The sequence below is a fragment of the Ambystoma mexicanum genome, chromosome 3q, assembly GCF_040938575.1.
Source record: "Ambystoma mexicanum isolate Mex_15411 chromosome 3q, UKY_AmexF1_1, whole genome shotgun sequence".
Classification (NCBI taxonomy): domain Eukaryota; kingdom Metazoa; phylum Chordata; class Amphibia; order Caudata; family Ambystomatidae; genus Ambystoma; species Ambystoma mexicanum.
Genome location: NC_090926.1, coordinates 895,889,884 through 895,907,181, shown reverse-complemented (window position 1 = coordinate 895,907,181; position 17,298 = coordinate 895,889,884). Strand labels below are relative to the sequence as shown.

At 45.2% G+C, this 17,298-nt stretch overlaps 1 protein-coding gene across 9 annotated transcripts in view; it reads right to left on the bottom strand.

Annotated features, from left to right (window-relative positions):
• HELZ (helicase with zinc finger) overlaps positions 1 to 17,298 on the bottom strand; it is a 2,743,493-nt gene that overhangs the window by 215,551 nt on the left and 2,510,644 nt on the right. For all 9 annotated transcript variants that reach the window (XM_069655034.1, XM_069655036.1, XM_069655035.1 and 6 more), the window contains one exon: positions 2,102 to 2,178. In XM_069655034.1, the coding sequence (XP_069511135.1) occupies positions 2,102 to 2,178 (77 nt within the window). The remainder of the gene's footprint in view (positions 1 to 2,101; positions 2,179 to 17,298) is intronic.

Here is a 17,298-nt window from a genome sequence, read left to right as displayed (position 1 = left end):
CTCATAGGGCCAAGGTAGGCATAAAGAAGTCTTAAATGATCTTTAGGGACTGGCATTGTCGTCATTAGTTTATTTTTATTTATAATGCGCCATAAACCCACAGGCATCAGGGTGCCACAGAAAGACATGGACAAGTGCTGGGAGAATAACCAGCTGCGTACAGGACGGGACACTTGGCATGCCAAGACAGATGAGGACAGTTACTACACTAGCGTTCTGTTTTCATTTAAACAGGAAGGTTTTCAATGTTTTTCTGATTATGAGATGATTAGGTTCAAGTCTCAGACTCAGCTGAAGTTTATTCCAAATGACGGCAGACCGGTTGGAAAAGGCTTTGCCCAAGCCGTGCGCTTTTTTATGCGGGTTCACTACAATGAGTACTTGAGCCTCAGACCTTAACAAACGGGTTGGTGTGTAGCCAACAATTTTAGACTTCAAGTAAGATGGAGCCTTTCCGTACACGCACTTATGGGTCTTCAACCCTGAGCCAGTGTAGCTCTCTTCGGGCTTCACTAATGTGATCTGTCCTTGCTTTTTGCTCGATTATCCGTACTGCATGGTTTTGGATACGTTGATATTTTGTCAAGCATTGTTTGCTTGCACCCAGTAGTAGTGCATTACCATAATCCCGACAGGAAAGTATGGTGGCTCTAGCTATAGTGGCACAGTTGGTTTAGTTGAGTAGGGGTCTAATCGCTTTCAGCAGCCTCAAGTTATGTGAGCAGTTTTTACTGACATATGAGGTTTGGGCGTCTGAGCACATGGAGGCTTCTAAGGTCATACCCAAGATTTGACCCTGCACACTACTTTGATAGAGGAGTCTTATCAGGAATGAGTCATAATCGAATGATAATTTCGCCCTAGCTTGATTGGAGCCGAAGACCATCAACTCGATCTTTGATCCGTTCAGGCACATGCAGTTTTGATTCATCCACAGTTGGATGATGTTATAAAGGTTGTTTATGGTTTTATTGTCTTTTTCATAATCCCTGCTTAATTCCACCACCAGCTGAGTATTGTCCGCATAGTTGGTGAAGAAAGAGTTTATGTTATCCAGGGCTTCGCAAAGGAGGCGTAGGTAGAGATTAAAAAGAAGTGGTGATAGGCTAGCTCCCAGGGGGACACCACAGAAGATATTAGACTCATGTGAACATTTGTCACCCCGGTGTCAAAGGCTGCACTGAGGCCAAGTAGGATTAGTATACTTGTCTTGCCTTTGTCAATGATGCCCAGAATTCTGGTTTGCAAATCCAACATGGCTGTTTCAGTACTGTGTGCAGTACGAAGGCGTGACTGTTGGTGATGCATCTCATTAGTCTCAACATATGCTTGTAGTTGTGCTGTGGCAATCTTGTCCATTACTTTCAGAATAAAGTTACTATTGTTCTTGGGCACTGTTTGGTCCCGGAAGGAAGTATTGACCATTCTCGAGAGTAGTGGTGCAAAAATGTCTGCATTCTCAAGAATTATTTTGGGTGGAAGTTTATTCTCTGCACAAGAGGATGGTTTCATAGATGCTACAGTGGTTAGCTTGTCCTCCGTCGTGATCTTGTGGAAATGAACTTTGTCTACACAGTCTATTGACTTACTCAAAGGTAGCAAGTAGCGAGAGATCTAGAATAAGGTTACTGAGGGGGCAAGAATGCTCATGGTAGGGGATGCAATTTTTTTTAAAGCTGAAGTCTTTTTGGTCTATTAAGAGTAGTTAACGGTTCTGACCTGCTGTTGGATCAGAATTCCTGGCAATTTGGAAAGGGGCTCAGAGAAATAATGAATTTTTAAAATATGTTTTAATACCTCAAAGGGGGAACACGAAGAGGAAAGGCTCCCAGTACGGCGAAAAACTAAGACAGCCACTTCTAAACATACTCAGGAGGATTAGATGATGATAAAGTAAAAATAATTCAGCCTTTAAGCACATTTACACGGCTTTAAACGAGCAATAATGAAATTAAAATTAGAGTTAAAATAGGATTGTAATACAAAATAAGCTTGTGACGATAAATAGGTTGACAAAACTACCAATAAGTGACATAGAAAAGATATACACAGGGTGGCACATACATATTAATCATTTAAAATCCACTCATTACTAACAAACCTTTTTTAAGTCTGTTGGCTTTTTCTCTGGTGTTCGGAGTTTATTTATTTCGGGACCTGGACTGTTTTCAATTTTACCTACAAAATTGGAAAAACACACCTTTAAACTATGTATAATTCTTCAGAGATGTATACGTCATACAATAGAATGGCAGAAGTGTCCATAAGTATAATCACTAAAAAGCAAGGCTGACCAGTACATCAAATTTTAAACTACCCTGGCTGGGATCATGCGACACCAATTCTTTCTCTGATGAATATGAAGAAGCATTTACTCATATTAGGAAGTAGCATTTTGAGCATGTTTTTCTTTCATGTAAAAAGATTTGTGGGACCAACTATTACTAATTATAGGTTCATCAACTAAAGTTAACTTCTGAATTATGGCCCAGCTTTTTAAGTAAAAACAAGTTGTCATACACAAAGTCCTACAGATACTTAAGAGGATCTGCATTACCACCTTATTGCTTACAGTATTCCGCATTAAAAAACTATAGTGAAAACATATGAGCAAATAAAATGACCAAGATGTCTATTTTTCTGCTAAGCAACACTTCGCTTGTTTATTACGCTACCTCGAGGAAGTGGAAAATACCATGTAGTAAAAAGGTAGCATGGAGGAACAATTTCTTCAATTATGTTTCATTTGAGGAAAACAGGAAAGTCAATGTTAATAAAGAGGAGCACAAATGACAAGACAACATACAGAAGCAGAGTGCAAATGTTCCTCAAAACTAATGGCCTCCTCTGAGGACTATTTTTTAGACGTATGAGCCTTTTGCACAAAGCTATCCATTGCAACCATACAAATCCCTTATCAGCAATACTGAGTGGTCTCTTATCCTGCATACCTGTGCGGCACAACAGTCCCTTGTTCTTGCAACTCTCCAATTTAAAAAAGTCATATTGAGCGGACAAACATTTATAGCAAAGGCCTCCAAACTCTGGAACAATCTACCTTTAAATCCCAGGAAACATGACAACCAATCATCTTTTCCGGAAACTACTGAAATCAATTAATTGGTGAACCCCGTCCCCTGCATCATATGTTAACATCATATGCTCCTCCATAGAACCATGATGCCCAACTGTGGAAATCTTGCTAAAAAAACACACAAATAAAATACAATAAATACAGGGGATTGTACACCATTTGAGTGCCATTGTCAGGTGTCTTTCAGGAATTCTACACTGGGACAAAAATGTTTGCTAAAAAGGCTCACTGAACACTATTTAGCAACTTTATAGTATGTTTAAGATGTGTACATTTGTTTTGCTGAAGATTCCTTTGAAGCATCTAGTCTATAGGACAGTTGCTAATCAGTGGGAGTACTTAAATATAGTACAACAGCTCCAATTTCATTCATACATCTTCTAAGTAGGTGTGCACTCTATTCAGAATTAAAAGCAGATAAACTGAATGCCCCACTGGTGAAATCACCAGAATATGTGTACCTACAAACTCCACTAGAAATAATGCTGCTAAGTGTGTTCATTACAATGCAATGCAGGAGCGCTTAAACATCATACATCATTCATGAGATGGAAAGTAGACTTAATCACATCAAATCTACTAACTCTTTGGTTGACCGCATCTCTGCCTCAGTGATCCACACCTTTTCTTGACTCAAATTCATCTTTGCTAAAAGGAACCATCTCCAGTGCATGTATAAACATGCCCTCATGCAGCCCTTGTTAAGAAAACCCTGATTGGATTCAGCATGTCCTGCCAACTTTGACCAAATAGTAACTTTGCTTCTAATGATACCGCTCCTGAAAGTTGTCACTACTTCTCAAATCAAGAATATCACCACATCCAATCATAATATGATAACATTCAATAATTATTTCGGCCGAGGCATGGCACACAGTTGACTCTACTATATGTTGAATGCTCCAAATTGCAGGCTTGGAGTCTGTTTATCTAATGTCTTATCAGCATTTAAAATAGTGGACCATGGCACTAAAGAGACTTGCCACTTTCCTCTACCCCATCATCAAATGGATCCCCAACAATTTGGTGGGTAGATTCCAGAACATTACACACCATGATGCTTTCTGCCACTAGTGCTCGCCCATTTCCTCCCCATCGCTTCATTTATTTGATAGCCCAGGCTCAAATGTGATTTAAGAATTCAAATTTGCTTCCCAATCATTTGCCAAAAAGAGATAATTAATTTATCATGCTAAGGGATACCGCCGATCAGATGATGCATCTGAGTCCATGTTTGGTGGCAATTCAGACATGGATGAGAAAGAAGTGGCTGCTGCGGAATAAAAGGAAATCGAAGTGTCTCAAATTCAGTCCTCCTGTCAGGGGTAAACAATCCACCTAATACTACCACTTCACACCAACATCTCAATCTCAACTATGTCCGTGAGTTTGAGAGCAAAAGGGCACAAAGACAACTCTGAATCCTGCGATTATGAACATCTAAAAGAGCTGTGCTTTTCAGATAAAATTATTTCGGCACATTCTTCTTTACCTTCCTGTCAAAGATCAGGCATTAACAGTAGGAGCCTTCGTAAACGTACACCTTATTTACCTTAACTCCCTATATGGATGATTTCCATTGTGCCATATCTTTAAACTAAGCAAATGACACAATATGCAAGGGTCAGATTGGCCAGAGGCATCAAGGAAAAGGATCAAGTCACTACAGCGTAGAGGCAGACGGTTGGAGATTCAAAATAGAATCGTTTCGAAGACATTTTGTCTTGTGCACAAATGTCTTTCCAACTTAGGTCCAGTATACCTAAGTATCCCGAATTCATTGCTACTGCACCATTGAAGCACTCAGATCAGCCAATCCAGGACTATTCAAGTCCATTCAGGAATTGTGGCTCTTCTCAGGCTGTTTAGATCAGGTTCACAATTTGCATGCATCTCTACTGCACTGATCACCAACGCAAAGAGTTGATTAACTTCACAGCACGTGCTTATCAAATGATCCCACTCACCTTCCCTTTTAAGCATAAGGAAAAAATGTATGATGTTCATGATGAATGTACTGGCTCAAGCTATAGTCTGAAGAACCTACCTATAATATATTATATTGTGTTGAATGATCTATCTTTCAAACAAAAGAAGGAGAAAAAAGGGATAAAGAGCACTAGCATACCCTCAAATCAAGGGCTTAACCCTTCACAAAATCTGACAACACAGCTTGTGCTACTGGTTGCTGCTCACTCTTCCTATTGCTGGTCCCTATTCCTATCTCGTAACCGCTGTTCGGCACAAGAGCAAGAACTACTTCGGTACAAGTTTATATATAAAAATAGACACATTTTATTATTAAATTGTACAAGCAATATTTTAAGAACACCAGTGGTGTCAACTCACTGTCCTTTTTATCAAACATTACTTGCAGGGAATCTCTAAAAAACAAATCACAAGATTGTACGCACCAACTTCAGTCCTTCATTTGGTAAGCTTCGTGATTTAAATTCATAAGCTTATAAAGTGTACTGTGCTGTGTTTTTTCTCACACACGGACATACCTCACTTCGCACACCTCACTTATTCTCATTTCATTCACTCTCAAATACAAACATTATCACCATTTTCATTCAACACACACACCTGTTGCCCAACATGTTTCTTTCCATAAAGTACGTAGCTGTCATGAATGTTAGGAAATTAATCAGGGGCTTTCTAGAAGGATTGAAGTGACCTACAAATTCAATCTAGCAACAGTATCATGACCCATAATAGAATCAATGGCTAAAAATGACAACCTTCAAACATCTCAATTTGTGGTTCAAGTTGTCTCTTCTCATCAAGGGTTTGTAGACCCCTCGCTGTTCGTCTATCAGGGAAAAAGGGGTTCACCACCCTTGTTTTTGACGGGGGTCTGTCCACAAGTTAAAAGGCTGCTACGTGCAACGGAAGAATGCTCTGATTTCTGGAGGTCAAGTGATCTCAACGGACCATCAAGAGAGCGCTTCGTATTCACACTGTATTGCGAATTCCACAATTCCCAGTTTGTGAAGTCACGATTCTATCGTCCCTGGCGCTTTAGGCTCCAATCGGCACTGCCCGATTCGGAATTCTTTCATTTTCAATTCAACGCCCGCGTCCGTTCGTTTTCGCTCTAACCGCGTCTTCACCTCGCTGCTTCGCTCCAGTATTAGCGGCCAAGTATCGTGTATCGTTGATGTCCGTTCGCATGCGTCCTTTCAGCTGTCACGTACTTCCGGGGTGGTTTCTATCGTCATACATATTCCTTATCTTTATATGTGCAGTATATCCTTTGCAAAACCTGTGAACTTATGTTAAGACGGATGGCCCTGATAGATGATTGTTAGAATCGGGGTCGTGAGCCTCTGTTGAGGGCAGCCAGGTAGCAGCAACGAGTGACCCTCAGGAGAGTTCCACCAGTTAAGGGGATGACCTTGTGGGTGGGGGGGGGGGGGGGGGGGGGGTGGTGGGTTTAAGAGTTGAAGGGGAACATTGTCGAGTTGGGGGAAATCATGCGGGGTGGGGAATGAAACAACAGGGATCAACTAGCTTTATTAAGCTATATAAGGAGTGAGGGGGGGAGTTGGGACTTTGGGACCTAGCTGGAAGGGTCCGGTTGGTTAAAACTTGTGGTCAACTGCTGCATACGATATATGCCCAGAGATCATGGAGATGAATAAGATTATAGTACAACACAAACATGGCACACATCAAAGCAAAGGTTAACGGGTTGAGGATAAAACTCCTTACATGGGATGTCCACAGCCTTAACAATTAGGCTAAGTCAAGAAAGGTTGGGGCTTAGGTGACCCGACACCACCCCCAAGTTGTTATGCTACAGGAAACATACGCACTTCAGAAGGTAAACATAGGGATCCTTCGGGACAGGAGGCAGCAAAGATACTATACTGAATACTCGACTCAGACGAGCAGAGTCCTCACGTTGGTTCACCACGCCATTGGCTTCCGATTCGTTAAGAGAAAAATCGGCCCGCAGGGGTGGTATGTCATAGTATGGGTTGTATTGCCGGAAAAAAAGTTGTGCCTGTAAATACATAATGGACCTAACATTGATGACCCTGATTTTTATATGAATGTAGTATATGAGGTACGGCCCCTGGATGGCGAACAAATACTGTGGGGGGGAGATTTCAACACCATTCTGGATGTCTCCCTAGACCGTTCCACTACCGAACACTGAGCCCCCACCAGGGCAGCTGCTACTATACAACAGATCCTATCACAAATTTCCATGGTCGACGCCTGGAGGACATTACACCCACTAGAAAGTCAATACTCATTCTACTCCTCTGTTCACGACACTGAGTCCCGTATAGACTATTGGCTGGTATCCACTCATATTACAAATGCGATTAATGATTGTGAGATACATCCCCAATATCTATGGAAATAATCTTAGATGAAATAAGGCCCCTGGCTAAGAGATGGAGAATGCCACCTGAGGTCCTCAAAGACCAAACTGTTGCAGACGCTTTACATATCGAGGTTGAGGACTTCTTTGAAATTAGCAGGGTGTCCGTCAACAACAGTGCAACCCTGTGGGAAACCTTTAAGGTTTGGGTGAGGGGGATCCTAATTTCTAAATCCAATGGGTTGTTGAAGTCGGTTAGAACTGAATTGGCAGAGGTAGAGAGGCGCCTGAGGGAATTGGAATTACAATATACCGCCACTCATAAAAAAGAGACCCTAGCGGATATCAACAGTCACCGACAGGAGTTCAATAAACTGGCAAATAGGGAGCTACTCTACATGGCAACCCCCCTCAGGGCGCGCCGGTATGGCGAAGGGAACAGAGCGGGCCGCTCCCTGGCGAATCTATTAAAGGCTGAGCGGCACCACGCACCGATCTCCAGCATAGTTGCAGTGGACAGCAGCGTGGTCACCAGCGAGGAAGGTATCACCAGGGAGTTTGCTGATTTATATGCGTAATTACATTCCGACCATGATGTGAAGTCAGCCAGAGAAATGGTGGAGTATCTGAACACTATAACGCTTCCAAAACTATCAATAGAGAATAAATTGGCTCTAGATCAACCACTGACATTAGAAGAAATCAGTGAAGCAATTAAATCATTATCTTCCGGGAAGGCACCCGGGTCGGACGGTCTGGGAGCAGAGCTGTAGAAGGAGCTCAACACAGAACTTGCCCCCGTATTACTATTGGTGTGGGAGGAGGCAATAGGACAAGGAACCCTGTCAGAGTCTATGAGAGAAGCCATAATATTGGTTGCCCCATGATATGTCCTCATATAGGCCCCTTTCATTGATAACCTAGAACGCCAAAACCTTTGCTAAAGTCTTAGCCACGAGACTCTTAACTAACAGGCCCATGTTGGTCTATCCAGACCAGCGTGGCTTTATCCCCACTAGGTCAACTGCATTGAATCTAAGGAGACTGTTCAGGGTCATGGCCCAGATAAAACCAGAAGCCCAAGCAGTAGTCGTTTCAGTGGATGCCAAAAAGGTGTTCAATTCGGTGTCGTGGATATATATATTTGCCGTACTCAAGAAGCTCGGTATAGGCCCATATTTTCTAAAATGTGTCAAGCTACTGTACTCCGGATCAGGAGCCAGGTTACTGACCAAACGAACAATGTCGGACTTGTTTAAGTTGGGCAGAGGCACTAGACAGGGATGCCGATTCTCCCCCATTCTGTTTGCTCTCACAATAGAACCGGTGGCGGTGGCCATTAGGGACCATCAGGGACAGAGAGGTATCAGAATGGCTGGACTGACCCAGTCGATATCTCTATATACAGATGATACTCTGCTGTACATCCGAGAACCCGACATACATTTAGGTCCTGCAATGAAAGCTATACATGAATTCGCAGAGTACTCAGGCTATAGCGCCAACAACTCTAAATCGGAAATGTTTCCCCTAACCCCCACCACTAGAGGTCCAAACAATACCTACGGCCTAACATGGTCACCCACGAAAATAAGATACTTGGGGATTATTGTGTCAAAAGATATAACCTCCCTATATACGTATAATCAAAAACCACTTTTAAGCACAATTTCAACTAAACTCCGCCTGTGGGCTAGGCTCCCTATTTCATTGATAGGCCGGGTTGCAATCGTAAAAATGGTACTCCTGCCAAAGCTACTGTATATATTCAATAACATCCCGATATGGCAGGGCAGGCAGTTCTTCGATACCCTGAGATCCATAGCCATAGAGTTTGTCTGGAATGGGGGTGCAGCCAGGATGAAGTGGGAGAAAATGGTTGAGCCATATGACAAGAGGGGGCATAGAAGCTCCGGACTTCGAGTTGTACTACCTGACGACGTAGGCTCAGTTTGCTAGACACTGGTATGAGCCCTTAGACACTGCACCACATATTCCTATAGAGAAACACGCTGCACGCCCGACTCATCTACGGTCTATTTTATTCAAAACAAAACAGAAAGATGAATGCACGTTCGACCCGGTTAGCACAACAGTCCACGCTTGGTCTAAGATCTATAAAAGGCTTCAATTAGAAGCACCATATTACCCTGATGCTCCTCTCTGGAACTTTCCCGGTAGTGCGCCCTCATTCGATACGGATATGCAGAGTGTATGGGACCCCAACAGGGAATTTAGGATGCGGGACATGTTCCCCAATTGGAAATTTGCTACTCTAGAAGACTTTCCAACCGTGGTGGGATGGGGGTCAGCTACACGTATTGCAGTATCATCGCATGCGGCTAGCTTTCAAGGCTAGATGGCCATTGTTTCCCGATGAGCCCCCATCACATGAATGCCTCATGTCATTATCCTGTCAATCGGGCACTAGTGTCTCTAAACTTTATATGATAACACAAGCACACACACCTGTACTAAACACGGTCTAGGATTCCTGGGAGATCGACTTGGAAATCACTATAGATGATAAGAAATGGTTGAGATACTGTGAATTGACCAAGAAGGCGTCTATCAATTCTGGTCTCCGGCTGATCCAATTCAAGGTGTTGAATAAACTTCACTACACGCCAACAAAAGTTGCTAAATTTGCTAAAGACTGCCCCAGCGGCTGCCAGAAATGTGAGAACAAACGCACCGACTCATTCCACATGTACTGGAAATGCCCACTCATCTATGGGTTCTGGGGGGAGGTGGCCGAAATATTACAGGAGACAATAGAGGTTCCAGCAGTCCTCACACCCCAGAAGTACTTGTTTGGGGACATAGGTAAAACGGCAGAAGTAACCAGAAGACTGTTCAATGTGTCATGCGCAGTGGCCAAGTGTATACGTCATAACTGGAAGAGCCCACACGCGCCATGCGTAAACCATTACCTTAAAGAATTGACATGCGTTAATGAGTGTGAAGAACAATAAGTGATGTCACTTCAAAGGGCAAGCACACCCAAGAACATTTGGGCCCCATTTAGGGTATATTTATGCAAATTGGTGTCAGCTGAAGACAGCCCCACAAGGCCCTGATGTGCATTGAGTCTGTAAATTGTTTGATTCAATATACGTTTTAGTAACTCATCTCAGACATAACTGGTTGAATTGTGATGTGTTGTTGCAATGACGTGTACCACAATCAATAAATAAAGTTTTTTAAAAAAAAGAAATATTTCCAAGCCTAAGAATATAATTGGAAAATGTATATATGTTAGACAGTTCACTATGCAGAACCAACCACAGGGAAGCTCCACCAAAAGAGGAACACCTGTTGCACAGGTATAGCATTACAATTCCACAGCAGTTTCTTTTTTCAATGTACACTAAAGCAAGAATCATGGACTTCATGGCGTTTTTTTTAAGTTTCTCTTCTGTGGGCCAACCACAATTCCCGCAAATGTCACTCCCAAGGCCATTCCAAAATGGGAGGTAAGGGTTTTCCTAGCTCCACAGTGACTGAAGAGGGTGTGTGCCAAGAAGCACCCAGCAACTCTACATATCTATAAGATATTCCTTAACAGGCCACAAAGCTGCAAGCAGTAAAGTTGCCATTACAGCAGTCTCATCAAGAGACAGAAGTTTGACGCAGTGGAGGGAGAAGAGAACATGAACATTGCTTGCAATAATGATCTCATTTGGGCTAGAGTCAAGAAGAATCCTAATATTTCCATGACTAAAAACACATTACTTAACTCTCAGTAAGTTAGTATTTCTCTAATAGTTAGTATTTCTTCCCACAGATTGCACATGTTCGATATATCTCAGCCTACAAATAGGTCACATCAGGCCTGTGATCTCAGTTCCACCCTTTTCCTCCCCACCAGCAGCAATAGTTGTAACAGGAGCAAATTAACTAAAAGGCAATTGTTCATTAAGTGCTCTCCCAATGTAGGGGAGGATAGGAGGTTGACGAGTAATCTGTGGGAGGAACCAAACCATATGAAACAACATTACCCAAGGTAAGCAATATGTTCCTAAAATGGTTTGGGTCCTCTCAGAGATTCCCCATCTTAGATACACTCCCAATTGCAGCCCCAGAATCTGTCAAGGGAGCGAGTGAGAAAAAAAACCAGTATTGGACCAAAACATTTTGCAAAACTGTTCTCCCAAAACAAGCATATTTAGAGGCCAAAATGTCCAGACATTAAGGGTTCTGAAAGAAAGCCCACTTAGCCTTTTGACAAATGTCCAGCAATGGACCTCTTTGCAAAACTGATGCTGATGCATCCTCCTCCCCATGTGAAATAGCTTTAAGGCTCGTGGAAAAATACTTGCCTACCAAGAAATAGCACTCTGGAATGCAGAGTGAGATCCACATCAATAAGGTTTGCCTAGAGACAGCAGAACCCGGTCTTTCGCCTGAAAAAGCCACAAAAAGCTAGTCATCCCTCCTGAAATCTAACTGGTTACATAAACGCTTGAGACCCTCTTAAGATTGAATCGATGGAACCGTGCTTCTTTCTTGGATGGATGAGGAGGTGAGTAGAGTCCCAGTCTGGTTATTTTTTGGCTTACGTGAAACGAAGAAACCACCTTAAGTAGAGAATGAATTTGTAACCACGAGTTAACCTTTTCCCTTGAGAAAATCAAATAAGTGGCCAACCAATGTTCACTGTAGGCGTGTCAGACGACCTTACGGGGATACAGAGAGCGGAGGACAGAAAAACCACCTGAGGATTTAATCAATCTTTCGGTCTACCAGATCCAAGAGTCTGAGTCCCAGCTGGATCCTTCTTAAAATTCGGTGTCCCAAGCAAATTGGACTCAAGGCTTACCCTCTGATGTGGACACTAACCCTGTGGGGGTTGAATGTACCGCCAAATTTAGAACGGAGGAAAAAAGGTGCAGAGCCGTGGAAAAACATCAACTGAGAAGCCAGGTCCAGCAAACAGCTATGTACTCCCTAAAGAACCAAGGTCTATTGGACTTAGCCCTGTTCTTCAGGGCAGAGACGTGGGCGCCGGAACGGTTCCGGCAACCTCAGCATTATCTATGCAATGAGTGAAGTTTCATCAAGTCGTAGGCTCCCATTGGAATAGGCGGGGATGTCAACATCAGACTTCTAGACCATCCGGTTAGTAGAATCGTGCCAGTGGTAGGGTGTAACTGGGAGAGGACGAAAACGGCCACAGATCACCTAGTTGAAGACAGATTTCATGGAAGAAACAACACCGATCGGTGAAGCTGGAGAGAATTGTGGACAGGAAGGATGACCTGGTCCTGAATCGCCACAGTGTAATGGACCTATTTCAATGTATCTAAAATCTGCAGCAAATTGTGTCAGACAGGATCATTGCATTTGTAGACAAGCTACGTACTGTGAGAAACCTGCAGTTGTCTCACTTACTAATCCCCAGGGATCTGTCATCCAGGTGGCCAGGACACGGCCATTGCTATTGGATTCAGTTCCTGAGGGTGGACCAGTGCTGGAGGGTCACCTGGATGAGGGGTCCTCTGGGACACAAATGGGTGAGACGCGTACCCCCTTCCCTATAACACGTTTTCCCCATGCTGCCCCTTAGGATATTCAGAATTTCTACCCCTTCCAACACAAACACTTTTACACTGTGACAGACAACAGACTAACACCCACACTGTTTATCTGACATGCCCCAATACAAGAGTCAGGCAATTGACAATAACTACGCACACCTGACGGCCCTTTCCATTACTCACAGGGATAAAAGGCGGAGCACAAAAGCACACTTCGTGCAAGGCCAAACGCAAAAGGAAACAGCTATTCCGGACCAGAAGTTGAAGCGGAGGAGAAAGGCGGAGAGACCTGGAGGAACGAGGAGGGAATTGCCCTTGCCCTTTCCAACTTAGACTTGTGAAGCCTCTGAGAAGAAAATCAAAAGACCGGGAAGTCCAGCTGGAGTGCGTTGTGACAGGTATCAACGGCACACAGGGCCCGCCTGCGCCGATAGCCAAAGCGAGGAGAAGCGATTGACGCCGTGGTGCCGTCCTTGACTCCGAGACAAGAAACTCCAAAAGTTCAGCACAGCCGGCGAGTTGTAGAAGACAGTTCGTAAAACCGAACTGTGCTGGGCCCAAGGTTGCAGGCGGCAACCTTGTTGAACAAAGAACTTGTGTAATTGAACTTTACAGAAAACCTAGAAAAAGTTCAGAAGCAGAGTGGTCAGGTGTTGCAGGGGCGCTCATTCGAAGTACTCTGACTGAAGCCCTTTTTGGGTTGTGTTATTTTGTGGAAACGACAAAGACCAAAAGGCCTTAAGAGAGGCTAGTGTAAAGTGTCAAAGTGGTCCTACGATAGTCGAGCAAAACCAATCATACATTCGAAAGTCTTTGACACATGAGATAAAACTGACTGAACTGTGAAACTGGCAAATGTGAACCCGACAGAGGGATACCTGCGAAATAAGGGCAAATATTAATATATCCGTTAACATTATGACGACAAATGTTAACCCGGCTGAGGGATGTCCACAATGGATAGTTGGTGAAAAGGAAATTGAGACTGTTAAGCGATAAGATTGTGAGTGAAAGGCCGTAGTGAACCCGATTGAGGGAGGCTAACGTTGCAAGAAGAATCAGAGCCCGGCTGAGGGGGATCCAAGAGGCGAGGAGCAGTCACGCAAAGCGAATAGATTGGCAAAGGAACCTTTGTCTGTTTATTGTTTTTGGTACAGCCGGCTCCTGGCATCGTTGAAAGAACAGTAATTTCGTGCTGGCGAGGGCCAGGAGCGTGCCATGCTCAAAGGCCCTGCATTGTCCTGTTCTAAAAACATGGGGAAGGAAGACCCAGCCATAACATTGTTAGGGAAAATTCTCATTTATGGCCAATTTCCCTCAACTAGTGAGTCCCCAAGCAGCTATGCTGGATTTCTGGAGTTATTTTTTTCACTTGGTAAGAGTCTGCCTCTTTTTCCCACTCTTACCTATGTTTTTGCCATGTGTATTTTATCTGCTTTTGTGATTGTGGACTCTGGAGTACACCACTTCAGTAGCCCCCTTCTTTTGTGTGTTACACAGCACCTTCAGTTCCATGATACAGGGTTGTCTTTTTAGACTTCCCACCGACTTCATTTCTGAGGCCGACTACTGTCCCCCAGAAAAAGGTAAAGTTGCCATTAACTTTACCTATTCATTTAACCACAGATCCAGTACACCCCATCTTACATTGAGTAATGGAAAGGGTTAATCCTAAGCCTTTTAGCTGTACCTCCTAGAGCATTGTTTCGCTCTTTTAACATTTAGACTTGGCTGGTGGCAGTGGTATTGTTAGGCAGAATCCTGTGGAGTGCCCTTAGGGACCACTACACACAAGGAACATGTTACTTACCTGTAACTGTTGTTCTCCAGCATGGATTCACATGCTCATGAATATTCCCCGTCGTCAGGCCGGGAATCCTCGGTAAAGAAAAAATCAGTATCAGTTTCATTTCTGATCTGTCTTTCTTAGTAGTAACCAATCACTGGTCTCTGGGTCATACTGCCCCCAGCCAACGACTGCCCTCTCCCTAAACCCCGCCTCTGGCAGCCATCCTCAGATTTGGTAGCAGGTAAAGTGGCTGTATGACCAAGTGAAGAGCCGGAGAGGGGTAGGAGGGAGGGTTCGCATGTGAATCCATGCCAGACCCATGCTGGAGAACAACAGTTACAGGTAATTAACGTGTTCCTTCTCCAGCATGGGGTCTGGCATGGATTCACATGCTCATGAATATAAGAATACATAGCAGTACACACATGCACAACCACGGGAGGTGGCAAAGGCTCAATATTAAGCATTACATCAAAACTCAACATTAAGCATTTCTTACCTCCTCACCAGGCTCAGGTTGCGCAGCACTGCTTGGCCGACCCTGGACTCCTCCCTGGAATCCCGGTCGATGCTGTAGAATCTCGTGAAGGTGTGCGTCGACCTCCACGTAGCAGCAGATGTCCAGCAGGGGCACACCAGACAGGAACGCCATGGTAGCAGCGACCGCTCTGGTCGAATGGGTTCTCGGACGGCCGGGCAACGGTCGGTTCGCCAACCGATGACAGTGCATGATGCAGCCAGAGAGCCATCTGGAAATGAAAGTCTTCGAGAGAGCCTTCCCTTGGTTCACAGGTCCAAAGTTCACAAACAGCTGTGATGTCCTCCGCAAACTCTTCGTTCGGTCCACGTAGAACTTCAGCACTCTAGCTACATCCAGCGAGTGCAAACTCCTCTCGGCCGGCGACGAAGGCGATGGGGAAAAAGACTGGTAACACCAAGGGCTCGTTGAGATGGAAGTCCGACGGCACCTTGGGCATGAAGGAGGGGTGTGTCCTCAGCACTACCCTCGTATCGTGAAAGGTCAGGTATGGAGGCTTGCAGGATAGCGCCTGGATCTCTCCCACACATCGTGCGGAGGTGATGGCCACCAGGAACGCTGTTTTCCACGACAGAAACTTCAACGGGGCCGAATCCAACGGCTCGAATGGCGGACCCATGAGCCTGGTCAGCACCACGTTAAGCTCCCACGCCGGGGCTGGTGCCTTCACCGGCGGGAATGATCGAAACAGTCCTTTCATAAATTCCTTAACCAGGCGATGAGACCACAGGGATGACCGTCCTGCAGTCCTGGTGTATCGGGAAATCGCTGCCAGATGTATCTTGATTGAAGCATGAGATAGTCCAGGTTTGGCTAGCGACAGAAGGTACGGCAATACTTGAGGGGCCGTAATCCACAGAGGGTTAATCTTCTGTGCATGGCACCAGACAGAGAACCTCTTCCACTTATGTCCGTAGCACTTGAGAGTTGAGGATGCCCTGGCCATCGCAAGAACCGCTCTGCAGTTGGCCCCGGATATCGTATCCTCCAAACTCTAGTGCCGCAGGAGCCAGGCCTGCAAGTTCAGCGACTCCGGGTCATGATTAAGAATTGCGCCTCCTTCTCTGGAGAGAAGATCTGCGTCCAGAAGGTCCGGGAACCAGATCTGTCTCGGCCACGCCGGTGCGACGAGGATCATTCTTCACCGGGACCTGGTTGATGTGTCCGAGCAGCAACGGAGGAAACGCATATAGGAACAGGCCGTCCCAGGGGAACGAGAAAGCATCGCCCATGCTCCTCGGTTGGGGAAACCTGCTGGCGAACCTCTGGCACTTGGAGTTCATCGCCGTCGCGAACAGGTCGATCTGGGGTTTGCCCCATCGCTGAAAGAGTCGGTCCACTTGATCCTGGCGTAGTTCCCACTCGTGGCACGAGCACAGCTCTCTGCTGAGTGAGTCGGCGATGGTGTTTTTTATCCCTGCCAGATGAAAAAGCACCAGAAACATCCCTTGAGCAACGGCCCAATGCCACAGGTCCTGAGCTTCCTTGGATAGGGCCGGAAATCTGGTTCTGCCCTACTTCCGGATGTAGAACATCGTGGTGGTGTTGTCGGTGAAGATCCTCACCACCTTGCCCTTGAGGGACGGGAGAAAAGACCTGAGGGCCCAGAACACTGCCCGGAGCTCCAGGATGTTGATGTGGATCGGCTTCTCCTCCGGGAGCCAAAGGCCTCTCGCGTGAAGATCTCCGGTGTGGGCTCCCCACCCCTCCAGGGAGGCATCCGTCGTCACCGTCGCCTGGTGGGCTGGGGTCTGAAAGTCTGTCCCCGCCGCTAGATGAGCGCGGGTGCCCCACCACCGGATTGCTCGTCGGAAGGTCTCGTTGAGAGGGATCCGGTCCTCAAAGCAGCCCGTTGCAGCAGGCGTCGAGGAACTCCTGTAGAGGGCGCATCCGAAGCCTGCACAGGCGCACAAGATAAATGCAAGAGGACATCATCCCGAGGAGGGACTTGATGGACCTCACTTTGGCCACGTCCGTGGCCAGCAGATGCTGCACCTT